Source organism: Rhinoraja longicauda, chromosome 21 (genome assembly GCF_053455715.1).
Source record: "Rhinoraja longicauda isolate Sanriku21f chromosome 21, sRhiLon1.1, whole genome shotgun sequence".
Classification (NCBI taxonomy): Eukaryota; Metazoa; Chordata; class Chondrichthyes; order Rajiformes; family Arhynchobatidae; genus Rhinoraja; species Rhinoraja longicauda.
In genome coordinates, this window is record NC_135973.1 from 34,348,669 (window position 1) to 34,370,055 (window position 21,387).

A 21,387-nucleotide genomic window follows, 5' to 3' on the forward strand; every position below is an offset into this window, starting at 1 on the left:
ACCTGAATGGTGGCCAATTAGGAAAAGGGGAGATGCAACGTGATCTGGGTGTCATGGTGCACCAGTCATTGAAAGCAAGCGTGCAGGTGCAGCAGGCAGTGAAGAAAGCGAATGGTATGTTAGCATTCATAGCAAGAGGATTTGAGTATAGGAGCAGGGAGGTTCTGCTGCAGTTGTACAGGGCCTTGGTGAGACCGCACCTGGAGTATTGTGTACAGTTTTGGTCTCCTAATCTGAGGAAAGACATTCTAGCCTTAGAGGGAGTACAGAGAAGGTTCACCAGATTGATCCCTGGGATGGCAGGACTTTCATATGAAGAAAGACTGGAGAGACTAGGCTTATACTCGCTGGAATTTAGAAGACTGAGGGGGGATCTTATTGAAACATATAAAATTCTTAAGGGGTTGGAGAGGCTAGATGCGGGAAGATTGTTCCCGATGTTGGGGAAGTCCAGAACCAGGGGTCACAGCTTAAGGATAAGGGGGAAGTCTTTTAGGACTGAGATGAGAAAACATTTCTTCACACAGAGAGTGGTGAGTCTGTGGAATTCTCTGCCACAGAAGGTAGTTGAGGCCAGTTCATTGGCTATATTTAAGAGGGAGTTAGATGTGGCCCTTGTGGCTAAAGGGATCAGGGGGTATGGAGAGAAGGCAGGTACAGGTTACTGAGCTGGATGATCAGCCATGATCATATTGAATGGCGGTGCAGGCTCGAAGGGCCGAATGGCCTACTCCTGCCCCTATTTTCTATGTTTCTATGTTTCTATGCCTCGGGTGCAGGTGCTTGTGGTCCCAGGACTATCTTGGCGGCTCAGCTTTGAAGCTTGAAGAGGTGGCACTGGTGGTCTCTGGATTACCCTGGCAGCTCAGTCTTTGCCTCTGTGTGCGGACGCAGCCCCTTGTCGTTCGTGGGCAGGAAGAGGCACTGGTGCCTCAGGCTTTCCCCAGCCACTTAATCTTAGCCTCAGGAGAGGCGCTGGCTGTCTCGGGCTTCTTCCCGGCAGCCCAGTCTTGACCATAATGTGGGTCTGGTGGTCTCGGGTGTGTCATAGTGGTTAAGTCTTCCTTGAACCTGCGACGGGAACACAGCTAGCAGGGAGGCTCCCCCACTTCCCCCCTTTCCTCTCCCCCATTTCCTCTCTCCCCCCCCCTTTCCGGAATGCCTGGGTTTTATAAGGAGAAGGCTGACGAGGTTCAGGTGAGGTTCAATCTGATGACAGCTAGTTGGGGCCAGCAGTCACCAATGATACTGAAGTTTGGCCTCTCCTGGCCCATCTGCCAATGATATGATATATAGAGCTCTAGGGGCTAGCGGAATCAAGGGGTATGGGGAGAAGGCAGGCACGGGTTACTGATTGAGGATGATCAGCCATGATCACAATGAATGGTGGTGCTGGCTCAAAGGGCCAAATGGCCTCCTCCTGCACCTATTTTCTATGTTTCTATCAGAGCAGCAACTGAGGGAGAGGTAGCTGTCACAATATATAATACACACAAAAAGTGCCAAGGTGCAGAGTTAATGGTAGAATTATTTTCCAAGCAGTTCTGATCATTTCAAGATTGTAATTTTCCTGGTTCTACCAGAGTGAATGCTTAACCAGGAAATATTTCTGTTAATTTCTCCTTGTATCAAGATTGCAAAGTGCATGGAGACATCTAGGACGATGCTGTCAGAAGTAAACACATGATTTATTTTCCCCATTATTCCCTGGAGCATTTGATCAACTTTGAAAAGTGGGATTGGTCCCAGTGGACATTTCTTTATGAGATTAGCCTGGACAAAATAGCTAGCGTGGCTTCCTTGTGTGCTGGTTTTTTCAAAGGCTGTCTATTTGATTGTTACCTCGCATTGTGTCCAAAGAAGAGTTGGATGTGAAATCAGCCGTAACTAGAGCCTTGGGGAAATTGAAAATGGCCAAGCAACAGGAACATGCTTCACTGGGAACCGAGGTTGCACCTGCTCGGGGATCTGAGATGTTTCATCTGGTCATGAAAGGGGAGAAGTAGACAATGAGCCCATTATCTCCTATTGGCTACATTCTTGCACTTTCCTTTCGTTTAGTTTAGTGTAGTTTGGAAATACAGCGTGGAAACAGGTTGTTCGGCCCACCGAGTCCACGCCGACCAGCCATCCCTGCACACTAACACTGTCCTACATGCTCGTGACAATTTGCCATTTTTACCAAAACCAATTCACCTACAAACCTGCACGTCTTTAGAGTGTGGGAGGAAACTGGAGCACCCGGAGAAAACTAACGTGGTCTTGGGGAGAACGTACAAACTCCGTACAGACAAGCACCCGTAGACAAGCAACTCTACCACTGCGCCACCCTAAATCCTTGTATCGTTACAATTTAAAACATAAATGATTTATTTCTTCAGAAGTTTTTAGAGCTCATTTTTCCACCACTTCTGCATTTGTGTTTAAGTGAACATATTTTTTAAAAAAGATAAAATAAACAATTTTGCTACAAATTTATTCCAACACATATTAAAAATCCATTGACCAGAAAATTTACTTGTTGGTTCCGTGTACCTTTTTAATAGAACACGATTTATTACACCTGAATGTCCTGATAATAAATCATTTTTGGTTTATATGGAATAAACATGCCTTCTGACTGATTTGGGGTAATTTTTTTGAAATTCAACTTATAAGAGCCAATATTCTGATTTTAGTTAATTATAGACAATTAATACAGCATTTATTTTCCTATTTATGCTATCTCTGATTTAGTAAAAAAACTTTATGTATCTCCCCACCTTCCAAGGAGCATTCTCAGTTTAAAAAAAAGACAGTGGGTCAAAGTTGGGACAAGTGAGCAAACATTAGGTCATAGAATACCTTTGAGGACATGAGAGAGGCAGAGAGCTGCAGGGAAGATGTATGTTGTTCACAAGTTCATGTTACAGGAGTAGAATTAGGCCATTTGGCCCATCGAGACCATTCAATCATGGCTGATCTCTGCCCCCGAATCCCATTTCCCTGCAATGAGGGCAGTTGAGTCATCTGGAGAAGAGATGGCAACAGTTCGAGGTGATTGGCATCAATGATGCAGCTGGGCTTTTGGAGAGGGTATGAAGCCTTTGCAAACCCCGAGTCTGAGGTGAGATGACCAGTGGAGGATAGAAGGTACTGGTGATAAGTTGGTTTAAGGCAGAGATAGAGAGATTCTTGAATAGTACGGGTGTCAGGGGTTATGGCGAGAAGGCAGGAGAATGCGGTTAGGAGGGAGAGATAGATCAGCCATGATGGAATGGCGGAGTAGACTTGATGGGAAGCATAGCCTAATTCTGTACCTATCGCTCACGACCTTCTGACCTTATAATATTGAACTCTCAGCAAGATGTGTAAAGGACTAGTCAGCAGAACGTTGGACCGTCCAGTGGTTGGTGAGGTGAGTGGGTGTAGTCACAGCTGTCTACTCTAGTCTTCCTTCAATGTACGTTATCGTGAGCAGCCACCACCACCACAAACAGGTTTACTGCTGATGATGTCCAAGTTAAGAGAATGTACGGCTGCCAAATTTCATTTGGATGCTTGTCACGGAGACAGACTTGGAATATGTTTTTCAAACTGATTAATGGACACACAAAAATAAGTTTTAAACCAACATTTTGTGTACTGCATTAGAATTTAAATCAGAAAGTTTGGAACGGGTGCTTGAGCCCACTATATCTGCCCAACCATCAAGTGCTTAGCACAACCCGCAGGCATTGCCACTTTCATTTCACTGCACATCGAGTATGTGTATGTGACAAATAAATTTGACTTGACTTGACTTGACTTGATAAATTCCCTGGTATTATTTTCCTTTTCCCCATTGATTACTTTTTTTCCACCATGATTTCCCCCTGCTGCCCACATGTAGCAGAGGCAACCGACAGAAATTAAATTAGTTTTGTTTTAGTTTTAGAGATGCAGCGTGGAAACAGGCCCTTCAGTCCACCGAGCGTGCACTGACCAGCGATCCCCGCACATTAACAATACCCTACACACACTAGCGACGGTTTTACATTGACACCGAGCCAATTAACCTGTAAACCTTTACAGCTTTGAAGTGTGGGAGGAAACGGAAGGTCTTGAAGAAAACGCACGTGGTCACAGGGAGAACGTAGAAACTCGGTACTGACAGCATCCGTAGTCAGGATTCAACCCGGATCTCTGGCTCTGTAAGGCAGCAACTCTACTGCTGCGCTACCGTGCAGCCCAATTAATCTAATCAACCAGTATGGCTTTAGCATGTTGGAGCAAAATGGAGACTGTTGGGGAACTCGTGCGTTAACATGGTGAAGGGCAAACTCCACGCATGTGGCACCCAATCCAGTTCCCAGTTTTATATACATTTTATACACATCAGCTCACACTTCTGCAAGACCTTTCATAAAATGTTAATTGATCTGCAAAGTTTCAATAGGAAGAATCTGAGGTCCCATCCCAAGGTTGTTAAAGAATGTGCAGGTGCTACTGCATAGCAGTGATTTATAAGAAATACTACTAATGCAGCTTACACTAAAAGGAGTAGAACCAATTTAGTTTATAGATACAGCGAGGAAACTGGCTCTTTGGCCCACTGAGTCCACGCCGACCAGCGATCCCCAGGTTTAGCATTCTACACACAAGGGGGGCAATTTACAGAACCCAATTAACGTACAAACCTGCAAGTCCTTGGAATGTGGAAGGAAGTCCACCCGGAGTCAGGATTGAACCCGGGGCTCTGGTGCTGTAAGGCTGCAACTCTACAGCTGCGTCACCGTGCCGCCTTCCTGGGAGATTTTTCCCTTATTCTGGCTCTCCTTGCCAGATTCGTTTTTTCCCTGTTCCTTCTGATGTTCCCCTCTCGGGTGGTAAATCATCAGTGCTTGGCAGAGGTTTCTGTTTCGTGCTCCCCTATATCCCCTACCTGAATCGGGTATCTGCAGATCACTGGGATTGTCAAAAGAGAGGATGTTGGGAACCATGCAAGTGAAAGGGGATTAAGGAGCAGTACGATGGGCTGAAGGGCCCATTTCTGTGCTCTGGGACTATAAATGTTTGTGAATTATATTTGTATTCAAAGACATTCATAAGCACTTGAACACTTTTAAAAAGTTTTAGTATTTAAAAAAAATAAAACACTTGTATATTAATAATTACATTTTAAATCAACCTTATGATATAAACTAGTAGGAAAAAAAACTGCTGACGCTGGTTTAAATCAAAGGTAGACACAAGATGCTGGAGTAACTCAGCGGGTCAGGCAGCATCTCGGGAGAGAAGGAATGGGTGGCGTTTCGGGTCGAGACCCTGTTTCAGACTGACGGAAGGGTCTCGACCCGAAACGCCACCCATTCCTTCTCTCCCGAGATGCTGCCTGACCCGCTGAGTTACTCCAGCATCTTGTGTCTACCTTATGACATAAACTATCGAGATTCGCTTGTACATGCTGATCTCCCCTCTGCCCTTTGATCCGATTGGAAATAGTGATTTCTCTGTACTTCACTAGACAATAGACAATAGGTGCAGGAGGAGGCCATTCGCCCTTCGAGCCAGCACCGCCATTCAATGTGATCATGGCTGATCATTCTCAATCAGTACCCCATTCCTGCCTTCTCCCCATACCCCCTGACTCCGCTATCCTTAAGAGCTCTAACTGGATGAAGATGGTGCACTTGGAAATCTGAGATGCTGCGTTGGTGTAGTGCAGGTGTTCCATGAACAACATGTCATAGCATTTGAGAGTACAGAGTTTCCACACAGTTGAGGGCAAAAGGCAAAGCATCCTCTCATGAAGAGAAAGATCAGGGCTGTATTGGTGCAAAATTTCCCTGTGTGTTTCAAGCTCTATAAACTTAATGGCATCCTTCAAATAAACAAAGTAGTAACATGGATATAAAGAAGTTTTTTTGTGATGATGCCTTAGGAAAATAAACTAATATCCCTATTACGGATTTACATAGGGAGGCAAATTCCTCCGGCACTTTGTTGCTTGCGCAAGTTTCCAGCATCTGTAATGTCTCCCAAGTGTTTTTGGTAATCTGTCGAAGGCAGCTGGTCTCGCAAAATGCTTGCACACACACACGCTTACATACACACACACACACACACACACACACACACACACACACACACAATTGTTGGCTAAATGTGCACACTTGTGGATTTGGCCGACAAAAAAAACGGAAAGAAATTCCTGCGTGTAATCAAAAACCAGCTCCTTCAAAATGAAAGGATGAGGAGCAATTGGAAGAATAAACACGATGCTAATTTGGAGGTTAATTTTCTGCTAAGAGATGAACACGGATCTGAAATGGATTACTACTATATTGTGTGAAGGTATCACAAAATGCTGGACTAACTCAGCGGGTCAGGCAGCATATAGGAGTAACTCAGCGGGTCAGGCAGCATATATTGTGTGATGAATCATCTTTCTCCAACCCTGCAACAAATGAAGAAAATTATCATGAAAGCTGATAATATTTTATATAAACTGTTTTATTTTCAACAAACTTAACCCAGTCACCAGTAGCTACAGTTAAAACTATTTCATTTTACTTAATTTTGCAGCTTTTCTTTCCGTTATATTTGCATAATGTTAATTATAAAATGAAAAAAAGACACCTGGCTGCATAAAAGTGTGCAAACATCTTACATGGTACTCTCTCGACAAAGTATAAATTAAAGTTGGAACTTTTCAGAGAAACAGCACCACCTGTGGCAGAGACCGAAAAACTATCTGGACTGTTGAGCTCAACATATAGATTTGTATTGTTTTATTACAAATTCATTATCTTGCACTTCCTTTATTATAATGGTGGCCTCCCATTACCAACCAGGTGAAAATATTTTTTTCCTCTTTTCCCATAATTTGGAACATTTTTTCTTAGTTTTACTCAGTGGGACAGCCAGGTTTGATACTGATCTCCACTGCTGTCTGTGTGGAGTTTGCACGTTCTTCCTTAAACTGCGTGGGTATCTCAGGGGTGATCTGGTTTCTTTTCACTGATCCAAAAACGTCCAGGTTGATAAGTTAAGTTGGCACTGATAGGGGTGATAGGGGGCAGGGGGTGGGTGGGGTGATAGGGATGTTAGGTATGTGAAAGGATCTGGTGAATCGGAAGGAAAGAAAAGGAGGGGGTTGTGGGGGAGCAAATTGCCTCCAATTCAATGATTCAGAGTTCATGCCATTGGTTTGTAGATTACCCAGGTGGAATAGGAAAAAACTGCAGATGCTGGTTTAAATCGAAGGTAGACACAAAATGCTGGAGTAACTCAGCGGGTCAAGCAGCATCTCGGGAGATAAGGTATGGGTGACATTTCGGGTTGAGATGAATGAAAATGGGCAAAAATATCAGCATGGATATGGTGGACCAAGGGCCTGATCCTGTGCTGTACAGTGGTCCAACTCTGTAGCTCATGAATCTATTGATGCATGCTCACTTCTGACCTCTGGTGCTGCCTGTGTTGAGTTTGGATTATGTGGGGTTCCACGTAAGGAAATACAGGTATCGTGTAAGAAGCCAACATTATCTGGTCTGCTTCCCTACCAAATGCTTGCAGGCTGCTTGGTTAATTAACCACTGTGAAGTTGTCCTAGCATGTAGATGAGTGGTAGGGTCTGGAGAAAATCGAATGGAATATGAAGAAAATAAAATGGGCAGAATAGGATTAATTTTATAAATGGGTGCTTGATGGTTAATGCGGATTGAGGGGCCCTTGCTTTCCATCTCTCCCCCTTCCCAGTTCTCCAACCAGTCTTACTGTCTCCAACTACATTTTATTTCTGTTTGCTTTGTTGCAATGTTCCCCAGCTAACAGTGATCTATTGTACATTTTCCTTGATCTCCGTTCCCTTTGTCCTATTTTCACACCTTACACATCCTCATCTATGTGTTCCCTCTCCCCTGACATCAGTCTGAAGAAGGGTCTCGACCCGAAACGTCACCCATTCCTTCTCTCCCAAGATGCTGCCTGACCCGCTGAGTTACTCCAGCATTTTGTGTCTACCCAGGTGGAATATATGGGAGCAGTTCCTCTAGTTTGCACTTGGCCTTGTTCTGGCAGTGGAGGAAGCTGGGCACAGATGGGCCGGTGTGGGAATGGGGAGAGGAATGAAGACCAAGGAGCTGATCATCAACTTCCGTAGATCACACAATCGGGAATACGCTCCGATCTTTATCAATGGGAACAGTGTGGAGAGCGTGTCCAGCTTCAAGTTTCTGGGCACTCACATTTCGGAGGATCTCACATGGTCCACTAACACCGCTGCGCTGGTCAAGAAGGCGCACCAACGACTGTTCTACCTGAGAACACTGAAAAAGACTGGTCTGCCCCAACAGCTGCTAACGACCTTCTACCGCTGCACCATAGAGAGCATCCTAACGCATGGCATCCCTGTGTGGTACCTCAGCTGCACGGAGGCAGAGAGGAGAGCTCTTCAGCGGGTAGTCCACAAAGCTCAGAAGACTATCGGAACACAGCTACCAGTTTGGAGGACATCTACAACAGACGATGCCTCAGAAAAGCCACCAGCATTCACAAAGACGCCTCACACACCTGCAATAGTCTGTTCGAAATTCTACCATCGGGCAGACGCTATAAGGCCTTCTACGCCCGCACCTCCAGGCACAGAAACAACTTCATCCCCAGGGCCATAGCTGCTATGAACCGGTCCTGCTGAGTCGGATGGTCACATCGCACAGTGAACCAGCACAGACCTACTTGAACTTTATACTGTTTTAAATCTGTTTCTAATTTTGTTTCACTGGGTTGTATAAATTTATACTGATTAGCGAATTAATTTATTGCATCGTATGGGAGGCGCATTCCCAATCTCGTTGTACCCCGGAACAATGACAATAAAGATATTTTGTATTGTATTGTATTGTATTGTAAAGATGGCTGGCGACAGGCAGACCCAGATGGCCATGACAGACTGTGCAGACGTTTGGCAAAACGGTTGTCTAGTCATCTGTACTTGGCCTCACTAATGTAGAGGACGTCATGCTGAGAACACCGAATGCAATGGGTGAGGTTAGGGGGGGATGCATACTAGTCTGACTCTCCTGGAAGGGTTGTTTAAGTCCCTGTATGGAGGTGAAGAGGATTCATAGGGACAGTCTAATACAACCATCTGTGCAAGACACCCAAAAAACATCCATTTAGTTTAGTTTAGTTTAGAGATACAGCGCGGAAACAGGCCTTTTCGGCCCTCCGGGTCCGCACCAAATAGTGATCCCCGCACATTAACACTATCCTACACACACTTGGGACAATTTTTTTTTACATTCACCAAGCCAATTAGCCTACATACCTGTACGTCTTTGGTGTGTGGGAGGAAACCGAAGATCTCGGAGGAAACCCACGCAGGTCACGGGGAGAACATACAAACTCCGTACAGACAGCACCCGTAGTCGGGATCGAACCCGGGTCTCCAGCGCAGCATTCGCTGTTAAAGGCAGCAATTCTACCGCTGCGCCACCGTTATGTTCTTTGTTCTTTGTTATCAATGTTATGTACTTTCTAGACAATCTTATGACAACCTCGCTACCCTGCATCACTCCACTGAACTCGTGGTTGAAAATCTACTCATGTTTTTCCACTGCATTCACAGTGTGCATGAATCAGCCTTTGTGCACTAATGAGCCAAGAAATCGGATGAAGATTAAACCATTTGAAAAGTGCTTTTTGCGTGCTTTGAATTGGTCGCATTTATTTCAGCAGACATTGGGCACTTCCTGTTGTGTTTGGGTGTCACCTCTTCCTCATTGTTTGTGTACATAACGTTGAGTTCTTTTTTCAACTTAACAACAGAAAATTGGGGGAAACTTTTTTTCAATCTCTTACATCGACGGAGATGCGATTTTTCTCCGTGTCGTATCTCTGTCCCCTCTGCGGCCTAACATTGTGGAGTGGTGCGGCCTTTCCTGGGGACCGACCCGGCGCTTCAAACCGCGGGCACGGCACGACTTTAACATCGTGGAGCTGCGATCCTTTGCCGAGGATCGACTGCGGAGAGCTCCAACCGCGGGGCCTTTGGACTTTAACAGGTGAAGCCCGTGGTCTCTGGTAAGAAGAGGCCGACTCGGGAGCTCCAATGCCGCGGAGAGTGTTTCAACCGTCCCGTCGCCGGAGTATCAATCTTCCCGACACGAGGGCCTCGGACATCGGACCGTCGGCAGCGGCGACTGCGGATGGTCCAACAGCCCTGACCGCAGGTGAACAAAGAGGAAGACGATTGAACTTTATTACCTTCCATCACAGTGAGGAATGTGGAATCAGCTGTGGTGGATGTTTATGTTAAATTTTATTTTATGTTGCTGTGTGTCTTGTTGTTTTTTACTTAGTCTGGCTGTACTCAAATTTCACTTTACCTTAATTGGTACATGTGCCAATTAAATTGAATCTTGAATCTTGAATCTTGAAAATGTGACCCGAAGCCTTTGAGTTTACTCTGTGAATCAAGGACAAAACAAGAACTACGTGATTTAAACGGCTCCTGCTCACATTTATTTCAAATGCGTCAAGTTCTCATTTTCCATGTTCTGTTACTTTGCACAAATTCGTCTGAAAGATCGCGGTACGTGTGGTTTAGCGCATGGTACTGTGACCAATGGCCTCTAAGATTACTGTGGCATGGTTCAATTGAGGCTGCCCCATCGCATGGGGCAATGGAGCCATGCCCATTGAGTTTCTTCACATCCCGCCGTGTCCTATCCAAACACATGCCACCATTTTCCTTCTTCAGCAAGGCAGCCCCACAGGATGGAAGAGAGTTCTCTCGTTTCCCTTTCCCCTGACTCTCAGTCTGAGGAAGGGGCTCGACCCGAAACGTCACCCAGTCCTTTTCTCCAGAGATGCTGTCTGACCCGCTGAGTTACTCCAGCTTTTTGTGTCTTCTCTTTGGTTTAAACCAGTATCTAGTGCTTTCCTTCAGAGTTCACCAATGGTTGAGTTTGCCAATGGCTCTTCCCAAGTTCACTGTAGCGCACTGAATCATTTGCCATTGGGCATCATGATATGATATGGCAGCTGCGAACTTGAGAAGCAGTCACTATCTGTTAAATGTGCTTATTGGGTCCTGCCTCTTTTAAAATGGAGAAATCAATGCTTAAACCAAGGTTTAAACCAGTATCTGCGTTCCTTCCTCCACAAACCAATGTCATTAATTCCTTCGAGCAAAGATGCCCTCATTTAGCCTAAAAAAATGGATGAAATCCAACTTATAGGGCAAGATCTGTTCTATCATCGATTGGGCTTGATGCACCGGGATAATTTGCTACATGGGGCAACGTACAAAACGTGTGCAACCCCATCGCACATTGTAGAAGGCTTTGCACGTTCTGTCCCTGTTCTGAAACCAAAGACCTTTTGTGCGTGGTGATGGGAAATAAGGAAGAAAAAACTTTTAAAATACTTAAGTCAACTTGCCTTCCATTTTTAATGATTTGAAAATCCAAAATAACTAGGTTCATTTTTAAATCAATGTACCAAATGTTCATAGTTCTACCTTAGTTAAGGTGCCGGATGTCAAATGCTAAAATAGGGTGCCATCTGAGTGAGCAATGCAAATGTAGATGTGAAGCCTTGGAGAGAACAGAGGCTGGTAGACTGGTAGAATTAAGATCGGCGGGGCCCTTTCAACTGCACAGTTGAGTGGATTATATGCCAACTAATGGTAGTTTCATGAGTAAAATTCATTGTGACTAGCATGAGGATCGAGATGCATCATCGGCTGGGCGCCGTGTTCTTCATGCTCTCTTGATGAAGAGTTGTCAAATGCTTTGGATGTCAGTTTAGCTGGCAGGTGGCATATTTAAACATTGAGTCCAGATTATAGCATTGGGTCTCCATGTAAATCTGGCAGACTTTATCAAAATAAAAGGAGATATGTTCAAGGAATTTAATGAATGGAGAAAAATAGAAAAATTAACTTTTTTTTCAGAAAAGTCATGCTGGGTGGATGATCAGGAGAATTCTTGTAAAATTATTTGATATCCAAAAGGAGCATGGCAGCATTCCTTTGCAAATTGGAAGTTTAGTACCACACTTGAGGGGCACTCCCTTCAGCAACCATTCACCTGCTGACTGAGTCGTTACTTGCACGGTGGAAACAAGCACATCCGGGTGCAGCTTACACGGACGGACTCTAACCAAGCTGCTGCACAGCAGAGCAAAGGATAGCAGGGCGTACTGCAGGCCTTGGTCAAGAACGTGGTTTCAGCACACCCATGAACCTGTTGTGGGACTGCCCACCTCTGAATACATTGTGCAGACAATGGGTGTTTAGGTTCTCTCACAGTAAAGCAGTTACAGCTGAGAAACATATAATTTACGCATCAAGAAGCAAATGTGAAATGGGAATTGTGCAATTGGTGAACCAGGACTGAATTTGCCCAGGATAGGGAACAGGACATATATATATGGGTGTAACAGGGCAGATCGTGGGCCAGATTGGTCAAGAAGGGCATTGAAGCAATAACTCTGTTTCTCTTTCCACAGACGCTGTTGAGTATTTCCAGCATTTTCTGTTTTTCTTTCAGATTAAGATTTCAGATTGTGAGTGAGATTTCAAGCTGGTTAGGTCAGGTTAGGAATTGGCATTGTATTTATTCCGCGAGCAGCAGCGAGGTTAATGGTGCTGCCACTATGTTTCAGTGAATGCTGCCACCTTAGACAAGGACAGATCTGTGGTTTTGTTTAAATATCCCAAGGTTGCTATGTGTTGTGCTGAGCTGCTGTGCTGTGACTCCCCCACACCTAGGCCCCTTTAGCTGTGAACTTTCTATATTCGCCCATTAATCTTTCTACAGAACATTAAATTGTCATTACAAGCTAGCATAGCTATTTAACAATATGAGTTTTGTCAAACATAAAATCTTTAAGAAAATTAGGTCACAGAAGCTAAGCAACTGTTCTTGCACTGAACTTTAATTATCACAGATGTGAAATTTCATCGTTTCTAGTTTTGAATTATTAATACATTTGTTTTCTCTTCCTCTCATGATCCAATATTTTCCCCCTTCAACTTTCTCTCTGTCTGACCCTGATTTGGCATTGGACTTACTCCCTTTACTTGTGTCCCTTCTCAATTCTTCCTGAGTCTGAGTGAAGGAGATATCCAGACTGGCGTCGCAATTTCCCTCGCCATTATGTTAGCAGCCAGCACTCTCTGGCTCTTGGTGGGTGAATTATTTGGGTTAGGCGTAACGTAAGAAAATAACTGCAGATGCTGGTACAAATTATTCACAAAATGCTGGAGTAACTCAGCAGGTCAGGCAGCATCTCAGGAGAGAAGGAATGGGTGACATTTCGGGTCGAGACCCTTCTTCAGGCTGATGTCAGGGGGGCGGGACAAAGGAAGGATATAGGTGGAGACAGGAAGATAGAGGGAAGGGGGAGGGGAAGAGAGGGACAGAGGAATTATCTAAAGTTGGAGAAGTCAATGTTCATACCGCTGGGCTGCAAGCTGCCCAAGCAAAATATGAGGTGCTGTTCTCCAATTTCCGGTGGGCCTCACTATAGCACTGGAGGAGGCCCATGACAGAAAGGTCAGACTGGGAGTAAGAGGGGGAGTTGAAGTGCTCAGCCACCGGGAGAAGGCGTAAGTCAGTTGGATGGCAGATGCTGTTGGAAGCCTGCTGCAGCAAATCCTGGCTCCAGCGATGCCTTCAAAGCATAGTCTTGCACATGGCATGTTTCAGGCACCGAGGAGTGTAATTATCCTTGAAACAATAGCATTCCATTATTTAAGATTGAGGTTTTTATTTTTGCCTTGTACCATATGTGTGGCCAAAAGTAAATAAACATAGCACAAAAAGTAAGGAAATTTGTGTTTGGTAGATTATTTCTTTGTTGTAACAATGCTTCTTGGCAATAAATCTTATACCGTTGGAAAGCCTGTTTATTTCCCTTTTAAATGGTGCCACATTTGTAAGGAACATGCATTTGTGGGATGAGCAGCAGAGCTGAGTATGTGGGTTGCGCCCATGAAAAATCTGCTAAATCTTCTCTGCCAATGCCAAACAGCTTATTCTGCCATTGACTCTTGTTCGGTGTTGTTTGGTGGATTGGATGATTGAAATCTGAAGAAACAAGACATATTGGCAATTTAACAATTTATTCATTTAATAAACAGGAGCCTCAGTAGCGTGTGGAAGAACCATACACAGCCACAACAGCCTGGCACCTCCTCCTCATGCTGGTCACCAGCCTGGTCACACACTGTTGTGGGATGGCATCCCATTCTTCAACCAGCATTTGACGCAAGTCAGCCAACGTGGTTGTGTTGGTCACCCTGGCACGAACAGCACGCCCAAGCTGATCCCACAAGTGTTCAATGGGGTTGAGGTCAGGACTGCTGGCAGGCCATTCCATCCTCTCCACTCCCAAATTCTGGAGGCAGTCTCTGAGAAACCCTGCTCTGTGGGGGCGAGCATTGTCATCTTGGAGGATAGAGTTCGGTCTCAGACTGTGGAGATATGGGATTGCCACTGGTTGCAGAGTCTCATCTCGATATCTCTCTGCATTGAGATTGTCTCCAATGATGACAAGCCTCGTTTTTCCAGTGAGGGAGATGCCGCCCCACACCATCACACTGCCTCCACCAAAAGATGTTACTCTATCGGTGCAGCAATCAGCATAGCGTTCTCCGCGTCTTCTCCACACTTTGACCCTATGATCCAACTGCCGTAGGCAGAATCTGGACTCATCGCTGAACATAACGTTCCTCCACATGTTCAGGTTCCAGTGCACGTGTTGCCGACACCAGCGCAAACGGGCCTGACGGTGAAGGGCAGTCATGGCAGGCCTCCTGGCAGCCCTATGAGACCGGAGATCGGCTGCGTGCAGTCTGTTCCGAATTGTCTGGGCAGAGAGCCGTCGGCCATATCGTCCTGCAAACCTTGACTGCAAATCTGTAGAAGACTGCCTACGGTTCCTAAGTGCTGACAGGGTGAGGAAACGGTCTTCTTCGGGTGGCGTCTTCTTGGGACGCCCACTTCGCGGCCTGTCTCTGACATCCCCCGTTATATGGAACTTGGCCTTCACTTTGGAGATGGTACTAGGGCTCACTCCAAATAATGCCGCAACTTGGTTTTGCGGAACACCAGCTTGAAGTTGCCCTATCGCATGGGCCCTATCCAGATCAGTCAAACGTGGCATGCAGATTCTTGGAGCAGACACTTACTGACCACTGTACCAGGGCCCATGCTCACAGATGCTGCCAATCAGGTGCCAATCAGGCACCTGATTGTCGGCACCTGGGGGTACCAGAAGCTCAAAACAAGAGTCAATAGCAACAGCAGAATAAGTTGTTTGGCATTGGCAGAGAAGATTTGGCAAATTTTTCATGGGCGCAACCCATATACTCAGCTCTGCTGCTCATCCCACAAATGCATGTTCTTTACAAATGTAGCACAATTTAAAAGGGAAATAAACAGGCTTTCCAACAGTATAAGATTTATTGCCAAGAAGCATTGTTTCAACACAGAAATAATCTACCAAACACAAATTTCCTTACTTTTTGTGCTATGTTTATGTTTAATTTGAGGTTTAAGTGGTTCAAGCTGCCACTTTAGATCAGATCGCTTGATTTCAGTGGACTCCAGAGAGGCTCATTTATTTATATATATATATGCGTGCGTGTGTGTATATATATATATATATATATATATATATATATATATATATATATTTGTGTGTGTGTATTTGTGTGTATATATATATATATAAACACACACACAGACACACTCACATACACACACACACACACATGCGCACATGTGTGTGTGTTTATATACATATGTGTGTGTGTGTGTATATATATTTAAGTAAATGAGCCTATCTGGATATATTATATATATATATATATATTGGTTCCCACTGCTGAATGTTAATCTTCAAACATGTATTGTCACAGCTACAGGGCCCATTGAAGTGACAGGTATAGAGTATTATGTCAGTCTCGCTGTACTGTAGATTCTTTGTAGCACTGCAGGTGAGGTGACGGGTTCATTTTTTAAAAGCTCGGTGGATTTGAATCCAGCCCAAATTGAGATTTGTGTTTAAAACACCTGACATCCAGCAGCACAGGTCTTGTATACAATGAGTTTGTACTGACTAACTTTTATAATTAACTAGAACAAGTGTGCCCGTTCAAAGCGGGCCCGTTGGGCCCGTCCCCACACCCCCCATTCTCTCCTCCCCCAGCCCCACTCTTACTCTCCAAGTGTGCCCGTTGGGCCCGTCCTCCTGATCTGTGTATGTCAAGTGACCACTATAACCTTCTTTTTTTTTTTCCTAATCAGATGTGCAGCACTTTGGTCAACATGGGTTGTTTTTAAATGTGCTATACAAATATAATTGACTTGACTTGACTTGACTTGACTTGCAATAACAATTTAGCTTTTCGAAACAATGTAGCCGTCACAAGCTGAAAACTAAATCCTTTTCTGGAAACTTTTCAAAACAAATGTAGCCGTCACAAGCCACAAGCTGAAAACTAAATCTGCACCGCAGCGCCCCCTATAATTTAGGGGGGGGGGGGGGGGGAGCGCTTTAAAACCTCTGTAACTTAAAAAACATGTGGCCGAATTAAATAAAAAACAATTTTGCAGCAGATAACCGCGTGGTGATTAAGGCGGTGCAAAAATCGTGGCGCTACGGTTCACCGTTTTGACGAAATCAGAGAAACCGCTGTTACGCGCATACATATATATATAACACAAGATCTGAGTTTTAGTATTATATAGAAGATAGATAGATAGATAGATTAGTGCAGGTGTTCTGCACAGTGTGCTCATAATTCTAATCTTGAACTACATTTGTGTTTACATTTTTGTTTTAAACATTTACATATAGAGGAAATATGAGCTGGAGAGGCTGTGGGATATTACAGTTCAGATACAACATTGGTGCTTTTACTGAGGAAGTTATTTGTTCCTTGTTTAAACTACCTGGGTGTCTTAAGTTATTATTTTGTTCAACTGAGGGATGTAACAATGAAACATTCTTGCAATCCCAACTAGTTAATCATAATCATAATAATTATAATCATAATCATACTTTATTAGCCAAATACATTTTGCAACATACGAGGAATTTCATTTGCCATACAGTCATACCAATAAAAAGCAACAGAACACACAAAATACATTTAACATGAACATCCACCACAGTGACTCCTCCACATTCCTCACTGTGATGGAAGGTGAAAAAAGTTCCATCTTCTTCCCTTTGTGATCCCGCGGTCGGGGGCCTCGAGCCTTCCATTGACGGGACGAACTTACTCCCGTAGCCGGTGGTCGGACCCTCCTTGTCGAGTCGATCAAACTCCTGCATCGGGGGGGATTCACAGCTCCCCCACGCTGGCCGATCTGACCCTGGACGGGGCTGGTCGAACCTTTGGAGTTTCCCGACATCAGCCTCTACCCGAGACTGCGATCTCCTCGATGTTGAAATCCGCAGGCGCGGTTGGAGCGTCGATCCCAGGCAGGGGATCTTTTCTACCTGTTACACCATTAACTGCAGGGGAAATATTATTTGATTTGTGTCTTAGTACGCAAAGTATACAGAAACCTGAGGACAGTGAGAATCATTTGATCAATATAGCTTGTGTTTGTGCACCATGTAAGTGCATGACGGACACATGAATGTGAGACCACTCCATTCAAATGTTATTTTCTTTCTTTGATACCTAGTCTGATTATCGTGGCATTTGGCTCCCTACTTTTCCCTTTAATGGCTCTCTTTGGCCCGACAATAATGAAATAGATTCCAGCATCAGTGTGTGAAGCATTCTGAATATTGAGACGTTGGTGGCAAATTCTAGATAAAGAGATGCTGGGCAGCAGTGATGAACATTGAATTTTCCAATTTTGGGTAACCAGTTGTGTTGTGTTCCCACTCTCACCAGCCCAGCCAGGTTCTCTCCCCCTCTGTTCACCATTTCCATCAACCTCCTGATTCCATCTGGCCATCATTTCATTTCTCTAGTTCCACGCATCATCCACAGCTCCTAGACACTTCTAAAGTATATGATACCTATTTTTCCTCTCTCCCTCCACCCCCTTTCCAGCCTACAGTCGTGATGAAGATTCTGAACATGAAACATTGACCCATCCCGTTTTGCCTCACCAGATGTTGCTCGACCAGCTGCGTTCTTCTAGCAGTTTGTTTTCTTGTCTCCTCTATGGTTAGTCTAACCTCTACTCAACGCAGGTAGACACAAAATGCTGGAGTAACTCAGCGGGTCAAGCAGCATCTCGGGAGAGAAGGAATGGGTGACGTTTCGGGTCGAGAACTTTCTACAGACTGATGTCGGGAGGGGGCGGGACAAAGATAGAATGTAGTCGGAGACAGGAAGACTGGTGGGCGAACTGGGAAGGGGTGGGAATAGAGAGGGAAAGCAGGGACTATCTGAAGTTAGAGAAGTCAATGTTCATACCGTTGGGCTGTAAGCTACCCAAGCGGAATATGAGGCGCTGTTCCTCCTATTTGCGCTGGGCCTCACTCTGACAATGGTGGAATGCTGGGCCTCACTCTGACAATGGAGGAACGCTGGGCCTTACTGACAATGATGGAACGCTGGGCCTCACTGACAATGGAGGAACGCTGGGCCCCTCACTGACAATGATGGAACACTGGGCCTCACTCTGACAATGGAGGAACGCTGGGCCTCACTGACAATGGTGCAACGCTGGGCCTCACTGACAATGGAGGAACGCTGGGCCTCACTCTGACAATGGAGGAACGCTGGGCCTCACTGACAATGGTGGAACGCTGGGCCTCACTGACAATGGTGGAACACTGGGCCTCACTGACAATGGAGGAACGCTGGGCCTCACTGACAATGGTGGAACGCTGGGCCTCACTGATAATGGAGGAACGCTGGGCCTCACTGACAATGGAGGAACGCTGGGCCTCACTGACAATGATGGAACGCTGGGCCTCACTCTGACAATGGAGGAACGCTGGGCCTCACTCTGACAATGGAGGAACGCTGGGCCTCACTCTGACAATGGAGGAACGCTGGGCCTCACTCTGACAATGGAGGACAATAGAGTTTTTCCTCTTTCAACGCTGTCTCCAACCGACACCCTTCTCAGACTCCTCGCCCCAGCTCCCAGCATCGGTCATTCCACCAGAATCCCTCTCACTCCCAAATCTTTTTAGTTCATCTGACCCAGTTCCAAATTCTTCCACAACTTCCTTTACTAAATCCACAATAATGGGGCAAATGAAGAAAGTCCCATGTTCACGCGGTGTATGCCAAGCCTCTCTCGCAGGACTCCATGGGCGCCATGCATGATAGAACTCATTGCAAATAAAAATAATTATAAATATAACATCTCCAAGTTTGCGGATGACACAAAGCTAGGTGGCAGTGTGAGCTGCGAGGAGGATGCTGTGAGGCTGCAGGGTGACTTGGACAGGTTGGGTGAGTGGGCAGATGCATGGCAGATGCAGTATAATGTGGATAAATGTGAGGTTATCCACTTCGGTGGCAAGTACAAGAAGGCAGAATATTATCTGAATGGTGTCAGATTCGTAAAAGGGGAGGTGCAACGAGACCTGAGTGTCCTCGTACACCAGTCACTGAAAGTAAGCATGCTGGTACAGCAAATAGTGAAGAAAGCAAATGGCATGTTGGCCTTCACAGCAAGAGGATTTGAGTAAAGGAGCAAGGAGGTCCTACTGCAGTTGTACAGGGCCCTGGTGAGACCACACCTGGAGTATTGTGTGCAGTTTTGGTCTCCTAATTTGATGAAGGACATTATTGCCATTGCAGCGTTGGTTCACCAGGTTAATTCCCAGGATGGCGGGACTGACATATGATGAAAGAATGGGTCGACTGGGCTTGTATACACTGGAATTTAGAAGGATGAGAGGGGATCTAATAGAAACATATAAAATTCTGAAGGGATTGGACAGGCTAGATGCAGGGAAAAAAATGGAGGCAGGACATCATTGTAATTGAGGCAGTGCAGCGTAGGTTCACGAGATTGATCCCTGGAATGGCGGGACTGTCATATGAGGAAAGATTGAAAAGACTAGGCTTGGATTCACTGGAGTTTAGAAGGATGAGAGGGGATCTTATGGAAACATATAAAATTATAAAAGACTGGACAAGCTAGATGCAGGAGAAATGTTCCCAATGTTGGGCAAGTCCAGAACCAGGGGCCACGGTCTTAGAATAAAGGGGAGGCCATTTAAAAGTGTGGTGAGAAGGAACTTTTTCACTCAGAGAGTTGTGAAATTGTGGAATTCCCTGCCACAGTGGGCAGTGGAGGCCAAATCACTGGATGGATTTAAGAGAGAGTTAGATAGAGCTCTAGGTGCTAGTGGAATCAAGGGATATGGGGAGAAGGCAGGCACGGGTTATTGATTGTGGACGATCAGCCATGATTACAATGAATTGCGGTGCTGGCTGGAAGGGCCGAATGGCATCCTCCTGCACCTATTTTCTATGTTTCTACTCCAAAGACGTACAGGTTTGTTGGTTAATTGGCTTGGGTTAAGGTAAAAATTGTCCCTACTGGGTATAGGATAGTTAATGTGCGGGGATCGCTGGTCGGCGCGGACCCGGTGGGCCGAAAGGGCCTGTTTCCGTGCTGTATCTCTAAACTAAACCTAATGTGTTTTCATCTGTTTCCCCAGAGACCGAAGGCATTTGGACTGGACCTTTCTATTTCATTCAAGGAGCCGATCCTCAGCTTGGCCTGATGAAAGCGTGGCGGGCCGGTGACTGTGACAGTGGGGGTGATGAATGGCAGGAAGAGATCCAGCTCACAGGACAAGCAGTACAGGCCATCACCAAGCTGACTGTGAAACCCAGGTTCCTTGTACTCTGTGGAGATCTGGTTCATGGAATGCCAGGTAATTGAGATCGACAAAACACAAAGCTATCGCGATGGACTGATGCTCAATTGTGATTAATTAATACTTAGTTATACTCAATTGTACCAGGAGCGTTTGGGTCCCTGGATGGCGGGCGGGGATGGATGAGCCATACAGTTTCTGAGGGGAAGTTTCTTTTGGAGTGGTGGCAGGGGAGAGTATCTGGCATTGGCATCTTATTGAAGGTGGTGGTGGGAGGAGATATCTCCTCTTTATGTTTTCAGAATTCAATGCTAAATAAACTTCTCCGAGAACGGGTGTCAAGGGTTATGGGGCGAAGGCAGGAAAATGGAATTCTGTGGCAGAGATCTGCCATGATTGAATGGTGGAGTAGACTCGATGGGCCGAATGGCCTAATTCTACTCCTATAGCTTGTTAACTCGTGAACAATCATTCCCCAGTTGTAATTTGGGTGGATGAATAATAATATGCTTGACAGAAATACTTTGTTTGGAGGCAAAACAGATCTGGGGATGTCTTGAACTCGTTACGGTGAACAAGCCCAATTCC

General features: G+C 45.3%; 1 protein-coding gene across 2 annotated transcripts in view; it reads left to right on the forward strand.

The window, feature by feature from the left end:
- cpped1 (calcineurin-like phosphoesterase domain containing 1) overlaps positions 1-21,387 on the forward strand; it is a 233,636-nt gene that overhangs the window by 30,522 nt on the left and 181,727 nt on the right. For both annotated transcript variants that reach the window (XM_078418303.1, XM_078418304.1), the window contains exon 2: positions 20,638-20,856. In XM_078418303.1, coding sequence (XP_078274429.1) covers positions 20,638-20,856 — 219 coding nt within the window. The remainder of the gene's footprint in view (positions 1-20,637; positions 20,857-21,387) is intronic.